This window comes from Giraffa tippelskirchi, chromosome 11 (genome assembly GCF_054371585.1).
Source record: "Giraffa tippelskirchi isolate mGirTip1 chromosome 11, T2T-mGirTip1v1.2.pri, whole genome shotgun sequence".
In the NCBI taxonomy this organism is placed as follows: Eukaryota; Metazoa; Chordata; class Mammalia; order Artiodactyla; family Giraffidae; genus Giraffa; species Giraffa tippelskirchi.
Genome location: NC_137285.1, coordinates 125,082,381 through 125,095,143, shown reverse-complemented (window position 1 = coordinate 125,095,143; position 12,763 = coordinate 125,082,381). Strand labels below are relative to the sequence as shown.

Here is a 12,763-nt window from a genome sequence, read left to right as displayed (position 1 = left end):
CTGGAGAATCCCAATGGACAGAGGAGCCTGGAAGGCTATAGTCCATAGGGTTGCAGAGTCAGACATGACTGAAGCAACTTAGCACGCATGCACACATTCAACATGTCTAGTATTTAATCCAGTGTTACTCAGCATATAAAGAACCAGGAAAATCTCCATTAGTATGAGAAAAGACAATCAACAAATGTCAAGGAAAAGATAACACAAACGTTTAAATGATTGACGATCGTTATAAAATGCTCCAAGAAGTAAAGGTGAACGCTCTTGAAGTGAATGGAAAGGTAGAAAATGTCAAGAAAGAAGAGACATAAACAGGAGCCTAATGAAAATACAAAAACCAAACTAAAAAATTCACAATTTACTCAACAGCAAAATATACCTGACAAGGAAACAACTCAGTGAACTTGAAGATAAATCCATTAAAATCATCTAACCTGAACAACAGAGGGAAAAAGATTTTTAAAAAATGAACAGAGCCTTAATGACCTGTGAGCCAGTACCTAATTTATGTCATCATAATTCCAGAAGATTTTTAAAAAGAAATATTTGAAGAAATAATATATGGATATTTCCCAGATTTGACAAAAGACAAAGTGAAAAGTTCAGTGAAGCACAAATAGCAAGCTGAATCCAGCAACAAAGAACAAGGTTTATCCCATAATGCAATGTTGGTTTAACAAACAAAAATCAATCATTATAATACAAAATATTAACACAACAGATAAAAACCACATGATCATCTCAATAGATGCAGAAAACATGTTTGACAGAAACATGAAAAAAATTAGGAACAGAAAAGATCTTCCTAGTTAAAGCATTGACAAAAACTCACAGCTAACATCATACTTAATGGTGAAAGACTGAAACCTATCCATCTAGGACCTGAAACAAGACAAGGCTATCTTCTCTTGTCACTTCTATTCAACATTACACTGGAAGTTCTAGTGAAGTGTTGATAAATTAGTAAAAAAAGACATAGCATCCAGATTCACATGGAGGAAATAAACTTAATCTTCCAATGTTTTGATCTTTCATGTATATGATTATAAGGAATACACACAAAAACACGATTAGACCTAATAAGCATTTTCAGTAGAGTTGCAGGATACAAGATCAGTATACAAAAATCAATTGTATTTCTATATACTAACACTGAACAATCTAAAAAAATGAAATTAAGAAAACGATTTCATTTACTGTTCAATAATATCAAAGGGAAACTATTTATATGAAGTATGTATAGTAGGTAAATCCATATAGACAGAAGATAGGTGGTTGTCACACGGAAGGGGGATAGAGTGACAGCTAATGGGTATTTTGGGGGGTGTGAAGAAAATGTTCTAGAGTTAAATAGTGGTGGTGGTTGTACAACCTTGTGACTATGGTAAAAATGAATGAATTGTACACTTTAAAATGTGGATTTTTATCGTATGTAAATTATATCTCAATTTTTAAAAGAAAAAACACTTAGGAAAAGTTTAACAAAGTTATATATAATTATCTAGTTCTGTCTGCCAAAAGAAGCTGGGAGCAGAGACATTCCAGTTGCAATGAGCATACCTAGCACCCAGATCTTGGTTTCTGAATGCAAAGAACCAGGGCTCATGGGGGGAATGCTTGATTCCAGGACAGGAGAAGGGAAAGTACAGACAGTTTGGAATATCTTGGAAGTAATAAAGTATGGAAGTCCTCAAGGAATAAAGGGAACATATCAAAAGGACACAGGAGCCAGATTGAAGGGGCTGCTGCTGCTGCTGCTGCTGCTAAGTCGCTTCAGTCGTGTCCGACTCTGTGCGACCCCATAGACGGCAGCCCACTAGGCTCTGCCGTCCCTGGGATTCTCCAGGCAAGAACACTGGAGTGGGTTGCCATTTCCTTCTCCAATGCATGAAAGTGAAAAGTGAAAGTGAAGCCGCTCAGTCGTGTCCGACTCTTTGCGACCCCATGGACTGCAGCCTACCAGGCTCCTCCGTCTATGGGATTCTCCAGGCAAGAGCACTGGAGTGGGTTGCCATTGCCTTCTCCTATTGAAGGGGCTACCACTGGCCAACTCTAGGGCAATTTGAGTTTCAAAATAAGCAAGTAATGAATTATAATTCATTCAATGAAATTCATGAGCCCATATTGATGTCAAATAAGTGAATATGTAACTGGGGCATCTCAGGATCCTTAATCACACCTGCAAAGTTCCTTTTGCTATATGAGGCACCATAGTCACAGGCTTTAGGAATTAGGACATTAGCTTACGGCCATACCACCCTGAACACGTCCGATCTCGTCTGATCTTGGAAGGAATCAGGACATTAGCATCTTATAGGAGGGAGGGCATTATTCTTCCTACTACAACGCTCAACCTTCTATGAGCAGAAAGCAGGCTAAGATGACTACTCAGTTGCAGATACAGACCCTTGGCCATTCCAACATTCCCACCATAAGGGGATGTGTGATAAAGAGGAATTCAGAGTGGAAAGAGAAAACTTAAACAATTGTGGTTAAAATAGCTTTATTTTGCAAATTTTACAAATACATATAACAATAAGAAAATAATGTTGGGTTCTGCCACCCATCAATCCTGAGGGTGTTGGAAAGGATTTGTGCAAGTTAGGAGCCTTGAAACTTAAGCTTCAAAAGCTTCATGGTAAATCTGCCTCTGGTGTGATTAAGAAAATGGCACCCACACCCACACCACCTGGATTCAGGCTACTGCTCTGGACTTATCAGCTGTGTATGTTGATTGTGTTGCTGTTACAGGCTGGGTTCTCCAGAAGCAGATGCTGAGATGATGCTTCAAGTGCAAGATATTGCTAGGGATCAGGGTCTGTGAAAGCACAGGAAAAGCAGGAAAGGGCAGAGGAAGAGGTCAAAGAAGCTTAACAAAGCCTTGGTCTATGTGGCAGGAGGACTAGAGCCTGTCAGAGCTGTCTCATGTTGGGCCTAAATAATTGGGCTTTTATTCCCTCACCTTGCTCAGTCACTGGACGACTATTAATGCCCTTAAAAACTTCCACTGGTGGGATGCAGAGGGAGGAGAGAGGGAGGTTAAAAAAAAAGAAAAAGTTTCTGCTGGATTTTCATAGCAAACAGGCTAAATTTCTTAGTATGACATGCAAAACCCCTTCACAATCTGACAGTCCCAGCCCCAAGGAATTTTTCATCATTTCTGCAACTCAAACTATCTTCCATCTTCAAACCTTGGTATAGGTAAGTACCTTCTCCAGGAAAGCCCATCCCGCCCTTGCAGTAGAACAGGTGCTAAATATTTGTTAAATGAATGAATGAGTGAATCAACATTGCCTGGTAAAGAGAGGGAAAAGGTAAGTAGTAGCATTAACAATACTTTTGTTTGCTTAAATGAACATGGGTATGTCGTGCAGAGCAATGATCCAGGACCCCAGAAGTTTTGGTGGTATAGGTCCTAGATTTGTCACGCACTGACCCTACTGGCCTTCACCCTCTTTACCTCCGGTCAAAATTCTACTCATCCTTGGAGATAGTTCAAACGTCAGGTCCTGTGTGAAGTGTTTTCCTCCCCCCTGGTCTGTCACAGCTCTTCACTCACACCGCTGTTATCATACCACAACGTTTACTCTCCTGATTTGTCCATCAGAATCCAGTGATGTTTCTGTATTTCCACCCCTTGATGCAGGGAGTGAATATTTTTGAATGACGTTGTACAGCCATAGACTGATGAATTCATTCCTCACCACACCCGTTGCCTTAATATCCCCAAGTGTGAAATAGGCACAGTGGAAATGCTTCCCCAGGGATGTGATTAGGGGATGGAGGGGAACACTGAGGTTGCAGGCAGCCCACACGCAGTCCGAGGGGCAGGAAGGTGGAGGGTGGAGAGCGAGAGAAGGGGTTAGCGAGGAGTCGGGGGCGGGGCCCGGGGGCGGGCGGGGCCCGGGGGCGGGCGGGGCCCGGGGGCGGGCGGGGCCCGGGGGCGGGCGGGGCCCGGGGGCGGGCGGGGCCCGGGGGCGGGCGGGGCCCGGGGGCGGGCGGGGCCCGGGGGCGGGCGGGGCCCGGGGGCGGGCGGGGCCCGGGGGCGGGCGGGGCCCGGGGGCGGGCGGGGCCCGGGGGCGGGCGGGGCCCGGGGGCGGGCGGGGCCCGGGGGCGGTGAGAGCACTGCCCGGCGCGACGCTCGGAGAGGACGCGCGCGACCGCCGGCGATGGGCCCCGCGGCGCGGCTGGCGGCGCTGTTGGCGGTGCTGGCGCTCCGGGCAGGGGACCCGGCCGAGGTCGCGGCGCGCGGGGACACGTTCTCGGCGCTGACCAGTGTGGCGCGCGCCCTGGCACCCGAGCGCCGGCTGCTGGGACTGCTGCGGCGCTACCTGCGCGGGGAGGAGGCGCGGCTGCGGGACCTGACCAGGTGAGGGCACCGGGGGGCGGGGTGTGAGCCGGAGAAACTGAGTCTCGGAGGACGGACGAGGCCAAGACTTTGTGCCGCGGGGTCGGGGGTAACTCAGGTTCCTGGTCACCCTGCTGGGACTTCGGACGCGGTGTCCAACCCAGAGACCAAGGAACCGTGGCCCAGTGTGACTCCCCAGAGCCATCGTCATCCCGAGGGGCACCCCGAGACACCGTGTCACACTGCGTGGAACCTCAGACTCCGTGCCTCGCACACACACAGTGGCACCCCCATCCAGCCTCACACCACCAAGTTGGTCCGCTGTGCGAACTTGTGGTGGAGCGACTCTGGGGCGGAGTAGAGCTTCAGAAGGTACTGAGTCAAGTTTTGTGGGCCCCGAGGTTCTCTGTTACAGAGACACAGCGACCCTGAGAGAGTGAAACGGAGAGAATACGGTGACACTGTAGCCACACATGTGTTGACCATGTGACCCAGGGAACTGATGTTTAGTATGGGGGGACATTCTGTGACTGTGTATGAGATTTACATGTCATTCTTACTGGGTGGGCACAACCCTATGGATATCATGCCAAGTAATTGTCCAGGTCTCTATAGGAATAATGCTTCTGGTTTATCAGTTCATTCAACATATATGTTTGAGCGTCTACTATGAACCAAGCACTGTTCCAGGCTCTGGGGAGAGAATGGTGAACAAGACCCTACCCTGCCCTCTAAGAGCTTGGAGTCTGTAATATCATGATTGTTAATCTGAGATGTCTTCTCTTTACACACACATAAGAACTCTAAATACTCTCACTGAGATGTACGTGTGTATGAAAGTATTTGACAGCAGGAAAACAAAACCACTGGGCAAAACCATACTTGATGCTTGGAGATGCTGAGTGTAGCACACACTAATAGATGCTCAACCAATATTGTTTTGCTATACAGTCAACCAGAAAAACATCTGCTTTAGTGACTATGCCAAAGCCTTTGACTGTGTGGATCACAACAAACTATGGAAAATTCTTAAAGAGATGGGAATGCCAGACCACCTAACCTGCCTCCTGAGAAATCTGTATGCAGGTCAAGAAGTAACAGTTAGAACTGGATATGGAGCAACAGACTGGTTCCAAATTGGGAAAGGATTACGTCAAGGCTGTATATTGTCACCCTGCTTATTTAACTTCTATGCAGAGTACATCATGAGAAATACTGGACTGGATGAAGCAAAAGCTGACATCAAGATTTCTGGGAGAAATATCAATATGCAGATGACACCACACTTAAAGCAGAAAGTGAAGAAGAACTAACAAGCCTCTTGATGAAAGTGAAAGAGGAGAGTGAAAAAGTTGGCTTAAAACTCAACATTCAGAAAACTAAGATCATGGCATCCGGTCCCATCACTTAATAGCAAATAGATGGGGAAACATTGGAAACAATGAGAGACTTTATTTTGTGGGGCTCCAAAATCATTGCAGATGGTCACTGCAGCCATAAAATTATAAGATGCTTGCTCCTTGGAAGAAAAGTTATGACCAGCCTAGACAACATATTACAAAGCAGAAACATTACTTTCCCAACAAAGGTCCATCTAGTCAAGGCTATGGTTTTTCCAGTAGTCATGTATGGATGTGAGAGTTGGACTATAAAGAAAGATGAGTGCTGAAGAATTGATGCTTTTGAACTGTGGTGTTGAGGAAGACTCTTGAGAGTCGCTTAGACTGCAAGGAGATCCAACCAGACCATCCTAAAAGAAATCAGTCCTGAATATTCATTGGAAGGACTGATGCTGAAGCTCCAATCCTTTGGCCACGTGATGTGAAGAAGTGACTCATTTGAAAAGACCCTGATGCTGGGAAAGATTGAAGGCAGGAGGAGAAGGGGACGACAGAGGATGAGATGGTTGGATGGCATCACCGACTCAATGGACATGAGTTTGAGTAGGCTCTGGGAGTTGGTGATAGACAGGGAGGCCTGGAGTGCTGTAGTCCATGGGGTTGCAAAGAGTCGGACATGACTGAGCAACTGAACTAAAACTGAAAATACAATCAACAAACTCTACTGTAAGACTTGGAACACTGAGGCACTGTAATCATCTATTGACTCTCTCAAACAATGAAAGATGAATGAGTGGATATAACACCATGGTATGAATATGTGCTGTGCACCTTCTCTTGGGACACTGAGTAACTCACAAAGTGAGAAATGGGTGTAACCACATAGTTACTTGAATATCTAATGCTGTATTTATATCCTGTGACCCTCAACTGAGCTAGGACAACAGAGGGTTATCTCACAGTGTGCTGCTTATAAAACTGTGAGTGAGTGTATGTGGTAGTAATACTGTTTCCAGGGCATATGGGAAGAAGGTGTGAGGGCCACTGTGGCTATGTGAGAGAGCCCATGTAGAAGAGAGTCAGTGAGTGTGAGGAAGTATGTATGAGAGATCTTGTTTGTTACTCAGTGGTAACTGAATGATGATGTAATTTGGTACATGCTCTAAAGTATGTAGCTTGCATATAAGCAGTTATATGCCTGTTTAAATTTACTGTTAGTTTGATCTCACAAACTAAGATCCCACAAGGTGCATGGTGTGGCCAAAAATAGCATGATCACACACACACATACACACATACACACTATATAGTGTATATAAGTGTGTATTAATTATAATAATCTGCTGTGCTCAGTTGCTTAGTCGTGTCCGACTCTTTGCGACCCATGGACTGTAGCCCGCCAGGCTTCTCTGCCTATGGAATTTTCCAGGCAAGAATACTGGAGTGGGGTGCGATTTCCTACTCCAGGGGATCTTCCCAATTCAGGGATCAAACTCAGGTCTCCTGTGTCTCCCAAATTAGCAGGCGGATTCTTGACCACTAGCGCCACCCCGGAAGCCCAATTATAACAATAAGTGATGATAATTTTAATAATTCTTGTCACTCTTTGGAGTAGCATAGTTGCCTAGTATTCTGTGGGCCCATATTTACAGAGTAAAATGATTTAATTTGGGGAATCCTTGATGGTCCAGTGGTTAGGACTCTGTACTTCTGCAGAATCCTGGGGGGCCAGGATTCAATCCCTGATAGGGAGAACTAAGATCCTGCAAGCCACGTGGTGTGACCCAAAAAAAAAAAAATTTCATTTTGTTCTTAATCCATATTCATTGGAGTCCAAGTTTATTGGTGGAAATAGAACATACTGTTTCCTTTGATTTGAGGCACCATCATGCTCCCTGCTACCCGTGTGCTTGTTCTCATAACTACTAATCTCTTTATTTGGGTGGCTCTGATTGAGATGAGGGTCAGAATCCTGATGATAGGCTTAATAGGGAATAGAGTTGGAAGAGAGAGCTCATGATGTCGATCAGAGTGGTTGGCTAGAATTCCCCTCTCCCACCTCCATGCTGGTCTCCTTTACCGTCTTCTCACCATTATTATTGTCACAGACTTGTCACAGTGGGAGGTCTTGAACAAACCTTATCTCATTTGATTCTCTCTCACACACAGTGTTTTGAAATAGATTTGTATTACTCTTTTAAGCAAATGAGAAATCATTTTAAAAGTGTGAAAACTACAATTTAAGTACCTTAATCCAAGATTATAAAATCTAGTAAGTAGCAAGGACTTCCTGGTGGCTCAGCAGTGAAGAATCTACCTGCAATGCAGGAGACATCCTGCATTCCCAGACCAGTTTGATCCCTGGGTTGGGAAGATCCTCTGGAGCAGGAAGTGGCAACCCACTCCGGTATTCTTGCCTGGGAAATCCCATGGTCAGAGGAACCTGGCAGGCTCCAGTCCATATGGTCACAAAGAGTCAGACATGACTTAGTGACTAAACAACAGCAAAAAGTAAGTAGCAAAGCTAGGACTAGAACATAGTTCCTTTGATTGTTTCTTTCTATCACGCTATAATGTCCCTACTGCTTGCTTTGAATGATATACCAGGACGCTGACCAAGCCCCATAGCTGTTGAGGTTTAATGGGCAGCTGGAGTACATAGTGGTTAAGAGTCTGGGTTCAGGAATGTAACGTTTGTTAGAATGCTTGGCTCTGACCTTGGGCAAGTTCCTTTACCTCTGTAAGTATTAGTCTCCTAATCTGTAAAATGATGATAAAAATAGTACCTACCAACATGGGTTGTTGGAAGCATTAACTACCATGTAAAGGAAAGTAGTAACATTTGCTCTACAAATGTTAGTTCTTTATGATTGTTGTTTAAGACTTGCTGGTGAAGCTAGACATAACTTTTGGCTCTACACAGTAGCTAGGATTGTGAGAGCCCAGATAATAAAAAAGAATCAGAAAAATTCTAGAGTCTTTTCCCATATGACTTATGAGCATTTAATTTCAGAAAGCTTAGTTTGATAACTTAGAGACTGTCTGTTCTCTAGTCACTGCTCTAAAACCTGGTGAAATGTTTGCTTTTTAAAACAAGAATTCTGGCAGTTCCTGCTCATTTTCCTATAGTCACAATCTGGTGATCTAATGTAACTTGAGATGTTATTTCTAAGGGGCCTAAGCTGATATTCTTTGAATTTCTAAAGTTAGAAATTAAATATTTTTGATGTTGAAACTATAGTCCCTACCCCAAATTGATGAATAAAAATTATACTAGTTACAATATATATAGCTATGTACTAATATAGTATTATGTATACTAATCATATAATATTTAGATAGTTAACCCCTAGCTTCTTTTGTTGTTGCAGTTTTTTAAAAGTACCAAGATTTAGAAAGTAGTATCATCAGCAATGACTTCTGTGCTAGGAATTAAGCGTTCAGAATGTCTCAGAAGAACTGAGACAAAGCCATTTCTGAATTCCAAAGGAAAAACATATTGAATTAAAACAGCCCGTGTATTGTGGTTGGGTAACCTGTCCCAGGCTATGTTTAATGCAGGGATTGGGTTGCAGCTTTTATGTGCAGATTCTTGAAGGAAAGGATCTGATTTTCCACTCTCAGCAGCATTTGTTAAAGCAAAAAAGCTGTTTAGGAAACCCTGAGGTTTGAATTCAGCATCCAGTAACTCGGTCTGAAAACAAGCTATTGGCTCAGAGGCTGGGCATAGGGCCAACGTTTGGATTCCAAACCAGCCTCAGATATCAATTAATAGGTTTTTTTCTTTTTTCTTTGTGTGACAGAAAGATGACATACATGAACACTGAATTGAATTATGTTCTTCAGTAGAGATCAAACCTCTGTCCTAAATAAATTGACGCCGTAACCCAAAGTGGGATGTGACGAGAACAAGGAGATGGTACCTTTGATCTTCACCCCTCTGTTGTGCTTCCTTTGTGCCTCAGTTTCCTCTGAGGCTTGTTATATTGGGTTGGCCAAAAAGTTCGTTTAGGTTTTTCAGTCAAGATGTTATTTTTGGCCAACCCAATACATTAGGTCTCAAGCACCAGATGAGTTTATTTGGTTGTGGGAAAGGTGATGGAAAGAAAGAACAGAATGGTTGTGCTGAAAGCATCCATAGAGATCTTCTAGACTAGACCAGGTCTACCGTTTTATAGGAGAGGAAACTGAGGGATAGCTAGAGGCTGGGTCAGAATACCTCTCATGTCTCCTCCCAGCTCCTCCCCATGCAACTGTCTTGTAAAATCCCTGCCACTCAGCCTCAGTTGTCCCTCGACACTTACCCTTCAGCCTGAACTCAAGCCCGAGTCTCTGCTTGTATTTTCGTCTAGCAGTGGAATATCTTTCACTAAGTAGTTCCATATGGAGCTGAAGCAGAAAATAATGGGTATTAAAAAAAAAGTCCCACACCCTGGAGGCTGGTTTAGTTTTAAAACCCTTGAGTAGGTTTAATTTTAAAAACCCCCTGTCTTGGGGATCAGAGATATCCTGGGACTTAACAGGCTTCCTGTTTCCTCCCTGGGGCACCCAGGAGCAGACTATTTGTCTTAGTTTATGCTTGAATTGAATCTTTGGCTCACTAGAAGCATCTCTACCCAGAGCAACTATTCTGTTTCAGGCTGTGTTTATAGTTGAGGCCCCACCCTTGAGAAATCCTGAAGTCAGACTGTTTCAAGGGATTGAAATCCTGCACCTTCCCCCCACCGCACCACTCCCTCTATTCCTCACTTCCATCCCTTTCCACTCACTGAAGTCCTCCACTCTGGCCAGAAAATTCTTCTGTTCTCAAATGCTCTTCATACATTCACTTTGGACTATACACAACTTTTCTTTTATTTCTATTGTTGTTATTGTATTGTTTTTGAAAATAATGTTTAAAACAAAGGGAAAAAGTCTTAGAGGGCAGGACTAGAACTCTTAAGTCTGCCTTACTGTAACTAATAAGTTTCAATAATATAAATCCCAGTAGGGAATTAGAAATGGGATAACCATAGTATGCCAGGAAAGTAAACAGTTATTTCTTAATTGTATTAACACTCTTATAGGACATTGAAGAGGAGAGAAATTAATGAAAAAGATGATCACTTCTGGCCCCTACATTTCTGCCCCTTTACTGCAAATGTTGGTAAACCAGAAAGGTTGGAAGCATGCTGAATAACCCACCTGTTCATTCCCCATTACAATCTTCCCAGTTTCTGTATGATTTGCTTCCTAAATATCTCTCTTGAAACCATTCCATTCTCTGCCCCCACTGTCACTGTTTTGGTTCAGACTGTCCTGTCTCTTGCTTACAGCTTTGAAATGGCCTCCTAATTGGTCTTTCTGCTCTGGTAGTAACCCTGCCGCTTCTAACCCCTCCTCCTCACCCTCTCACAGATTTATGTATGTAACGTATCATAGTCCATCCCACTCTCACTTAAAACTTTTTGCTACTCCTAATTGCACTCAGGGCAGAACCCAGATTTCTCAGCAAGGTCTATGAGTTACTCCTTGCTTCTCCAGTCTAGTCTCCCCATCCTCCTAATACACTGCGTGCTCTAGCAATACTCAGTGGTTTGTAATTTCCCTATTGCTTCTCTCTGTACTTTTACACATGTTGAACTGTCTCTGCCTGCCCAGAAGGAGACCTCCTTCTCCCTTCCTCATTATTTGCTTTTACCCATCAGGTCTCAGTTTATTATCTCCTCTGTGATACCTACTGTGATCTGCTCTGGCAGATCTGTGTGCTTTCTCTAAGCTTTGTTCTTAAATCTGGGGTTGCATCTGTAATGTAATTATTTGTGATCTCAAACGTTTTGAGATCAAGGTTATTGTCTTATTCAGAATTTTGTACCTAGCTCAGACACGACTGAGCGACTTCACTTTCACTTCTCCCTTTCATGCACTGGAGAAGGAAATGGCAACCCACTCCAGTATTCTTGCCTGGAGAATCCCAGGGACAGCGGAGCCTGGTGGGCTGCCATCTATGGGGTCGCACAGAGTCAGACACGACTGAAGCGACTTAGCAGCAGCAGCATAGAAGAATATATTTCATTCATTCTTTCATAGAAATATATATCGAACTTAGGAAAAGGGTGATAAGAGGAAATTCCCTGGTGGTCCAATGGTTAAGACTCGGTAATACTTTCACTGATGTGGCCCAGGTTCAGTTTCTGGTTGGGGAACTAAGATCCCACACACTGCACGACGTGGCAAAAAAAAAAAAAGTGATGAGAAATCAGCTGTTTTTTTTGTTCATGAAATTCTTGATCATTGGACCCTGTCTTGCCTTCTTATCCCCAGCTTCCAGCATGGAGTTTGACTTCTAGCAAGTGACTTACTGAATGATTAAATATATGTCAAGCCTCTGCGCCTTTGGATACATTGGTCCTTGTTGGCTTAAAAAACCCACTCTCCTCCCTTCTTTGTTCTGACTCCATGGAAAACAGTATGGCAAAATCTGTCAAGAACCCCAGCTTCAGAGTCAGAGAGGCTTCAGTTCATTCCTGGCTTTGTTGTTTACCAACATCATAGCCTTGTTTCAGTTTCCTCTTCTGTAAAATGTGCATGATAGTATCTATTCTGAGCATTTGGGGCAGGGGGAATTAAATGAGACAATATGTTTAAATCACTTAACAGGATGCCTAGTACATGGTAAAGACTCAATAAGTAGTAGCTATCAATATTTTAACCAGTCCTTCCAAACTCAGATTAGGTACCATATCCTATGTAAAGTCCTCCCTTACACCTTCTAACTCCCACCTGGGTCAGGTGCCCTGCTTACAGATTGCCAGAGCATTTCATAGCATTATATGAAATATATGTGCTTCTCTCATAGCACATACTACAGTTATTATAATTAATTCAGCCATGTTTTTTAAGCTTCTATCAGATTCTAAGTTTTGATTATAGAATAATGAGAGAAAAAAAGATTTTCTTATTTGTAACCTCCTTGAGAGCTCCACTCTCTCTTGCCTTTGGGTCTCTAGTATCTAGCATGATGTCTGACATACAGTGATTGACCAATGGAGACCAACTTGAATGAACAAATGAGTGGACCTACTTTTGTTGTGTT

General features: G+C 43.4%; 1 protein-coding gene across 12 annotated transcripts in view; it reads left to right on the top strand.

Moving 5' to 3' along the window:
• Positions 1-4,124: 4,124 nt before the first annotated feature.
• P4HA3 (prolyl 4-hydroxylase subunit alpha 3) overlaps positions 4,125-12,763 on the top strand; it is a 74,088-nt gene continuing 65,449 nt past the window's right edge. For 10 of the 12 annotated variants that reach the window (XR_014068407.1, XR_014068412.1, XR_014068409.1 and 7 more), the window contains exon 1: positions 4,125-4,369. Coding sequence is in view for 2 of the 12 variants with exons in the window: in XM_081539563.1 (XP_081395689.1) it covers positions 4,170-4,369 (200 nt within the window). In the remaining 10 variants the exon portion in view is untranslated. Of the gene's footprint in view, positions 4,370-5,299; positions 6,499-12,763 lie in introns of all 12 variants that reach the window. The other 2 variants (XM_081539566.1, XM_081539567.1) reach the window with 2 other exon arrangements.